Source organism: Periophthalmus magnuspinnatus, chromosome 4 (assembly GCF_009829125.3).
Source record: "Periophthalmus magnuspinnatus isolate fPerMag1 chromosome 4, fPerMag1.2.pri, whole genome shotgun sequence".
NCBI lineage: Eukaryota > Metazoa > Chordata > Actinopteri > Gobiiformes > Gobiidae > Periophthalmus > Periophthalmus magnuspinnatus.
The window spans coordinates 6176932-6184622 of record NC_047129.1 but is presented as its reverse complement, the minus strand read 5'-3'; the positions used below and the strand labels follow the sequence as shown (position 1 = coordinate 6184622).

Here is a 7691-nt window from a genome sequence, read left to right as displayed (position 1 = left end):
TATATCTTAGTAAACACATTTTACAGTTTCTATTTTTCTATGAGCTTTGAATACTTTGCTATTATTATACTTGCCAATCTTTAGAAGTGTTTTATCATGTCACTCATTTGTAAATAATAATTACTAATCCAAGTAATATAAACAATAAGTGTGACTAATGTACTGGTTACCAAATTGTTTAATAAACACAAACAATTAAGTTAATAAACGTTTTATTTGTGTATATGGACATAGGTTATACTGAAAACAAACATATTGACACATAGTTTACATACATATATACACTTGGGACATGGCTGGCCCACCTCCTGCATCATATTTGAGAAAATCCTTAAGTACAGTATGAAATGTGAAAATGGCATCCTCAATTATTTTAGCTGCAGTGGTTTAAATGCATGTGTATAACAAGATAAAAAGTTTAAATGAATTATTGTAAATTCAGGGTTTGTCAGATTTTCTAAGTGCTAAACGGACTGTATAATAAAACACAGTGATGCAGAAGGGAACTACTGACTCCCCCTTGAGGTTACATTGTTCCAATACTTACAACCATGTCTTTTGGAGGCAACATGGTTGTGAGTATTTTTTAAGCACAAAACACTTTTCCACAAATTTCTGTACAAACAAAATGTGTTTTCCAAAATTGTTTCCAAAAAAGTCTCATCCATTCACAAAAAGGCGTGGTTTGGAGCGTGCATGCAAATATTAACACTTCTTGACAATTTTTAGCGTTGTCACACCACAGCCAAGGACAAATTTATACATGTATTTACCAGAACAATACAATAGGCAAAAATAACAGCATAGCATCATCACAGAACTTCTGTGTCCATTTTTATTTAATTATTCCTTAACGGTGGTCCAATAATTACATTTTTTTTTTTTTTTTTTAAAAAGTCTACCTTTTTTTTTTTCTTACAAGCACTACCAGACCACTTCCTGATTCAAAGGGTCACTGGTCTTATGTGCGTTGGTTAACACTGTCCATATTGGATGCTACTAGATACTAGAAGACCTGAACTATTGGTGGACTAAGGAAGACAACAGATAACCACATTTCCAAAGACAAAATGGACACTAACTATTTCAATGTTAACTCATTATAACACAGCCCAACAGTCAAAGTTCATCCTGAAATTATCCCTGACCATTCAGTTTGTGTGTAAGTGTTATGTGAGTCAGCACGTTTCTACACACCAATTAACTTTAAGACAAAATGCCTTATTACCAAATCAATGTCAATATCAGATACTAAAACATGCATTTTTCCGCAATCCATCATCTTGTGGTCACAAGCGTGTAGACTTCTTGTACCAGTTGCAAGCCTGATCACATCGGGCATCAAGCAAAAGGCTTCATTTGCTATAGCTACTCCATAATGCAAATGATGAAAGCTAAAAAATAGCTACATAATTGTGTTCATTTATCCAGGCTTGTGAATGAGTAGTCGCTTATGCCCCCTTGTGTTTTATTTGGGGCATAAAAAGGTGCTAGAAATGAAGATCACCAACCATATTTATTTGGTAATAAGGCATGTGGTCATAACATTTAGCTTGATTGGTGTTCATTTGGGTCCTGTGTTTTGAGGCACAGTAATTATTGTACTCTTACCTAGACAACGCTGGTAAATAGATTGGTCATAGTTGTACCAATAAATGCTTATCGCAGTCAGCAATGTCCTGTAATAAGAGTAAATAAGCAGCAACGCTATTTTGTTTGGTGTTATGGAGGTCTGAAGCCCTCAAAAAGGGAGTTGGTAAGCAAAAGGTGAAGGATAACAGCAGCAGGGACCAGAAAAGAACCACTGGCACAAATCAATAGTTTACAGCACAGGCATCAAGTAACCTGCCTCCTTTGACACAGTGTGCTTCATAAAGTTGGCTGCATCATCCCCACAAAAGTTCATTGCACAGTTGTAGTTGATTTCATATTGTGCCCAGGTCAAAAATGACCTTAAAAACTGTATAAGACTCAAGACACGATGCAAGAATGGTCACTTCAGAAGGGGCTGAAGGAGTGCTTCTCCCACAAAAATACTGTTTGGAATCCATCCGTGTGCAAAATGTCTAGTTATCTTAACACATACAGTAATATGAGGACAGGGCACTGCATCCTCCTCCACTGGATATTTTTAAAAACCCTCAATGTTAGGCCTCCGATGCCTTATCCATCACATGCAATAGTTCCTTGACACCTTGATCGCATATTCAGACTCAATTTTTTTTCTAAAGTTATTGTTGTATTTTTATAGTAGTTTGTTGTCACAGTTGGGTTCATGCCATGTTTGCCATTTTTAGAAGTGCAACTATGACATTTGTCTTTCCTTGTACCATTCCACAAACTCGTCCAACAAAACTGGCCCTAACAAAAACAAATAGAAATGTATTAAATAAATGTAATACAGTACATGTACCGTCTTGGTCTAAGCAATGTACTTACAGGCGCCGTCCTCATCATAGTTACTAAGGTCCAGATTGATTGTCCTGCTGAACTCTAAAACATTACACCACTGGTCTTTGTTGATGACTTTGTACTTCGATTGCTGGAAATAACAGAAATGCCAAATATAACATCTCATAAGGGAAAATGAAGAAACTAAAGAACTGAAGAAATTAAATAAAAATATACCTCTAAAAATTGATTGAACACCGGAAACAGTGGCCATGTCTTTCCTAAAAGAAGACCAAGCATGCACTTGGCTGTGTTCAGGTCCAAACTCCTCTGATCTTTTTCCTATTGACATGTACAAAATGTGTAGCAAAATGTTATGAAAATATTTTTACAGGGTGGCATGAGACCAAAGATTTATCATATTAAAGAACAGGAAATGTGAAAATTAAAAATACACACTACAGTACAATACATCCATATTTGAACAATATGTAAGCAATAAGGGTAAACTTGTAAAAGAAAAAAGATAAATTCACTCTTACCCGAGCAAAATCAAAGGCGTATCTATAAATGAGTTTAAAACTAGTGCTATCATTGAGGACAGATCTCAGGTAGTCCAGGGAGTTCCTTAGCCTTTCAGTGGAGTCACACCTAACAAGACATATTGTTAGAGACATATCAGTCATCTTTATCAGTATCAGATCACTTAAAATCTGAGAATGGAGACAGTGAAATGAAGCAAGGAGGAGGAACATACTGCAGAGAGCCCATCCCTCGGAGCCACTCCTGGAGGGTGAAATATCCCATACTCTGGGCATCTAGCTTCCACGCAAGAACCAGCATCACCACCTAGGCGCAAACGCAACATCACTCACTATAGGCACAGCTGCTCCTAATAAGTCTCAAATCACAGTTCATCAATTCCTATCAGTCACTTAATGACACTGATAACATTGTATGAAAAAAGAGGTGACAATGACACCACGATTAATACAGGATATTGTGGCCGTCGCTTGCTTTACTTTGCATATTTCATTTTACAAATAAATCAGGCCAGATGTCTTTTTTGTTACTACACTTGTAGTCCCTGTCTTGAACAAGCACAGAAAAGTTTGCTGGCCTGTCAGCCCCTGCATCTGGATTTATAAGGCTGTAGCCAACAAAAGAAATTTGCCATCACAGGCAAAAATGGTGTTCAGTAGTGAGAACTGAGTCACCTAAACTGCTTGCCTTATCAAAAATATTACAAAAAGAACTTACATTTTCTGGCTCAACTCCAATGTCCTCGCAGAACTTTTCCATGCCCTCAGGACCAACCACATCATCACAACCTTTGAGATAGACATACGCGGGAATAACGTCAGATAACTTCAGTCCCTACATTGGTTCTTGCGGCATGGTCAATACAACACTTACCTGCATATTCATAGAACCATTCTAGACACCTTTTATTTGAAAATGTGTCCTCTTCACGGATTTGTAACGCCTCATGTTTTCTGTACACACTGCAAAAGATTATCAATTTACTTTTTATTGTGAGATTGACATTTCAAAAGCAAGAAATGTCCTACCTGTCCTGGCGACTCTTCTTAGCCGACATGTCGTCTCCAGCAGAGGGTCTCCTCTTTTTCCTAGGAGGCATGGCTCTCGAGCAACAAGCTGCAAAATGATAAGTTATTACACAATTAAACATAGGGTTACATAGACACCCAAGACTTGGCAAAACAAGGAACATTTACCTGAAGGATGACTGTCCTGGCCAATGTCTTCAGTTAAATTCTAGTGAAACAAACATACAATACATGTAAATCTCAATTATAAACCTGCTTTATATACAAGTTAATGGAGTATATTTACCAGCCTGTGTAAGGTGTGGTGGATCTTATGGATGCTGGCCAGTGTGGTTAAGTGGGAATTCAGCTGAAAATCTAATTTGAATGAAAAAAAAAAATAAAAAAATAAAAATCAGGAAAAGCATAACAAACAGCCTTCTGCTCCCAATCAAAGCTGATAAGGAGGGTGCAAGGGTACAACAAGGTGACTGACATCCTTTTAGCAAAAGCCACATTTAAAACTGTAAATCCAGCAAATGAAACATGTTAGCCATGTAAACAGTTAACTTAAACCCACTTCACAGTTTTAAATAATGCTAGGTTAAGGACAACAGCAAAACAGCAAAAGGGAGTGACTGAATACAGTAGGCTAACTCTAAAAAAAAAAAAGATCAACAGAAGGCTATCCTCTTGAACAATAAAACATCTACGTCTAGTTTCTGTCATTAGCTGGTTAAAACATGCTACCTTTCCCTAAGGCCAAAACTAGGCAAACGAACACACTGGCGAACGAATAGCACTAGCTGCATACCTAAAATAGCAGTGCAGACGCACAACTTGCATAGAGTTTACAAAGTATCTGGAGAGTTGAGCTCATGGGCGTTGTAGTCCATTAGCTTCAGTGACAATGCTAAAGTGGCACTCACGCTTTAGGTTTAAACTACAACTCCCAGTCCTTACCATTGCGACTGTTTCCTTCAGAGCCCCTCAACCCCCAACATTTGCACAAACTGATTGAAGGCGTTTTGTAATATTCCAAAAAATACATGTATTAAATCCATTAAAGAAAAAAGGGATCACATAAACTCGTAGGAAGGTTTTGTCTTGATATCGCAAAGTACGACAACACTGCAGCAGCGGGTCATGCAAGATGTTTTACCCAACTGCGTCACAATTTTCCCTTTCTGTTAGAATCCACAAACGAACAAGAGTACAAGAAACATAAAATACATAATTCTGCTACCAAGCCTAAGCTAAAGCTGGAACACTAAACCGGCAATTAATCAAATATATCTAAACAGACTAATTAGTGTTGAAAGCTGTCGTTTAAGCTAACCTTTGTTGCTGACGGTTAAACACTGCGAATGCTAGACAATAAATAACCGTAGGATGCAATGCAAAAGTCAAACATCTTTGTATTTAACCGCTTATCTGTTAAATTTACTCTTGCTACCCTTCCTTTGTTATCGAGAAAAACAGCAGTAGCATATACAAAGAGCCCAACAAACAGTACGGGATCATGCGTTGTCCTGAAATAATCCAAGATGACGGGCTAAAAGTTGACGTAAAAATCACCAAATCCATGCACGCCTCATCACAACAAACACGCCAGCGCCCGCAAACAATGCTAAATGCTCTAGAAATTTCCCGGTAATGGTTACTACTTACTTGCCGCATCAGAGTGCATTTTTATGAAACATACAACTGTCTGAGGGAAGTCTGCAGACCGGCCAATAGGCGGGCCATCTCTGCGTAAAGACAGCCCACCGCCAGTGATTGCGCCTGGACACGCGTAAACCCCGCCTTTGGCCACGGTTTATTGGTTATTCAGGTTGTCATGTCAATAAACGGAAGACAAATTAACAAACCCCCCCTACAAAAGAAAGTGATTGGTCAGGTTTTTCTAAACAGCCTCCTTTATCTCTTAAACAGATTGGCCAGGTGGGTTTTATGCGGGCATCAGTCAGAGCCAATATCCTCGTGGAAGGTAGGACACAGCCCACGAAGAAATGCCATTGGTCAAATCACTCTCAGGAAAGCCTCCTCAAGTTTAGTGCAGCTTTTGGGGGACTCAACTCATCTATCTGGGAAAAAGTTATTGATGGTCAGTTTGTAAAGTCACTATTTTGTTCTATAAAATCATGTGCCTAATCTATATTACCTACTTTGATCTTTTTCAGCCTGTATAGTTCCACCTACGTGACAAATAACTAAGTAAAATAGTAATAACTGCGTCATAGTTTTGCAGTAGGCTTAAGTGTTCATTGGCAACAACTTTAGTCTGCAAAATATTAAGTTAGTTAAGGAATCCTGTCCGTGCAAAAATACACACTTCTGTGAAACGTTTTTAAGGATGTGTTAAAATGTTCTTCACATACTTTTAAATAATCAAACTGTATATTCCAAAATGAGTTGCACATTATTAAATCAGTCATTGCCTATTGCTAGTGGGTCAGTGTAAAATTAGACCTACTTTTAATAGAGGTGTGCCTTCAGCGTGCAAATGTGTGCACAGAGGTTATCCATGATGCAATAATATTGTAATTTTACTGAAAATTAGAAGTATTGTATTTGACGTCTACATTTAACTGCTGCCTTGAAGACTGTAGATTATCATTTTGAGGGTCTTTCTTCTATTAAAAATCCCATTTTATTGATTATTATAGAAAACTAAATCTGTTGTCTATGTTTAATGAATGGGGCGGGGTTTAGAAATGTGAGCTGGGGAGGATCATGAGCAACAGACTATAGCAGAAAGACTTGCGCAGACACAGAGAAAAGGCGGAAGTTTTTGACTTTCAGTTTTCAGTCTAACTCTACAGATTGGAAAGTGTTGAAACTGTGCTTTAAGTTATGAGCTCGACAGGAGAAACTGTGACTGTGATTACAGAGGGGACTGCTGCAGCTGGTACTCCTCATGCCCCAGATCAAGCAAAAGGCGTAAGTGTAAACATTTCCTAGTCAGCCAGTTGAAGTAGCCCTAATGTGAATGTTGTTTAGTCCTTCAAATGCCCTCTAAGTGACCACCATATCCACCGAGAAGATGTGAGGAAGGTGTGGAAAGAATGCCAGGACGAGAGCTTCTGGTACAGAGGTAGGACCATATGCATCTATCGTTTTAGCATTATTTCGGGCAAAACACATGAAATTGAATCTTCATGAACTATTGCTTTTGAATTTGGGCAGGCTATACTAACTGCAACCTGAGTGGTTTTAAGTGCTGCGTTGTATAAGATTTTGACAGTTGGTTGAGACTCATTCATCACCAGCCCATTCACTAATCCTGTTTACATTCTTCTTTGTGAAATTAGACCTGCTGCCTAAAAACACTTCCATTTTGGCCAAAACATTTAGGAATATATCACAATTCACATAAATTACCACCAATTATCTATAATTATTGATCACACATAATAAGTCTATAAATCAGACTTGAAAATCCAAAGGCTTTGAGTTCAGTGAGAGTACTCAGACTCTCTTTTCCATGACCACCCTCTTAAAATATAACATACAAACAATATACAAACAAAAACAAACAAAACAAATAATTACACAAATTCATTGAAAACTTAAAAAACAGGTGAGGGTGTGATTATAAATGTTTTTCACCAGATTATTAAAGTGCATTAGTGGCACCAGTGTATTCAGTTTTGCATGTCCTCCATTTTTGGGAAGCAATATAACAAATTTTCCCATTTCAGTGCTAATGCGACCAGTTTGTAAACAGTTATGAGATTTTGTATTAAA

At 37.7% G+C, this 7691-nt stretch overlaps 2 protein-coding genes across 5 annotated transcripts in view; one reads left to right on the top strand and one right to left on the bottom strand.

The window, feature by feature from the left end:
• Positions 1-197: 197 nt before the first annotated feature.
• On the bottom strand, positions 198-5740 carry dcun1d4 (DCN1, defective in cullin neddylation 1, domain containing 4 (S. cerevisiae)). Of its 3 annotated transcripts, none has more exons than XM_033964799.2 (11): positions 5613-5740; positions 4249-4319; positions 4131-4170; positions 3963-4050; positions 3808-3896; positions 3652-3722; positions 3149-3240; positions 2934-3042; positions 2629-2733; positions 2440-2542; positions 198-2361 (listed from the first exon to the last, which is right to left on the bottom strand). In XM_033964799.2, exons 1-11 carry the CDS (start codon positions 5629-5631, stop codon positions 2306-2308), a joined length of 843 nt encoding a protein of 280 aa, XP_033820690.1. In that variant the 5' UTR covers positions 5632-5740; the 3' UTR covers positions 198-2305. The 3 variants fall into 3 exon arrangements, with proteins under 3 accessions (XP_033820690.1, XP_033820692.1, XP_033820691.1); XM_033964801.2 differs by lacking the exon at positions 5613-5740 and adding an exon at positions 4756-5606 and having other exon boundaries at positions 217-2361; XM_033964800.2 differs by lacking the exon at positions 5613-5740 and adding an exon at positions 5281-5606 and having other exon boundaries at positions 217-2361.
• Positions 5741-6681: 941 nt separating this feature from the next.
• The window catches only part of ociad2 (OCIA domain containing 2), a 3350-nt gene continuing 2340 nt past the window's right edge, over positions 6682-7691 (top strand). For both annotated transcript variants that reach the window (XM_055221268.1, XM_033965412.2), the window contains exons 1-2: positions 6682-6884; positions 6945-7038. In XM_055221268.1, coding sequence (XP_055077243.1) covers positions 6798-6884; positions 6945-7038 — 181 coding nt within the window. In that variant the 5' untranslated portion in view covers positions 6682-6797. The remainder of the gene's footprint in view (positions 6885-6944; positions 7039-7691) is intronic.

Excerpts from the sequence above, each read along its gene's own strand:
- dcun1d4 (XM_033964799.2), bottom strand. Across the intron at positions 3,241-3,651 it reads TTGGAGTTGAGCCAGAAAAT|GTGGTGATGCTGGTTCTTGC; the intron begins GTAAGTTCTTTT and ends GTTTGCGCCTAG. Across the intron at positions 2,543-2,628 it reads TGTTCAATCAATTTTTAGAG|CAATCGAAGTACAAAGTCAT; the intron begins GTATATTTTTAT and ends TGTTATTTCCAG.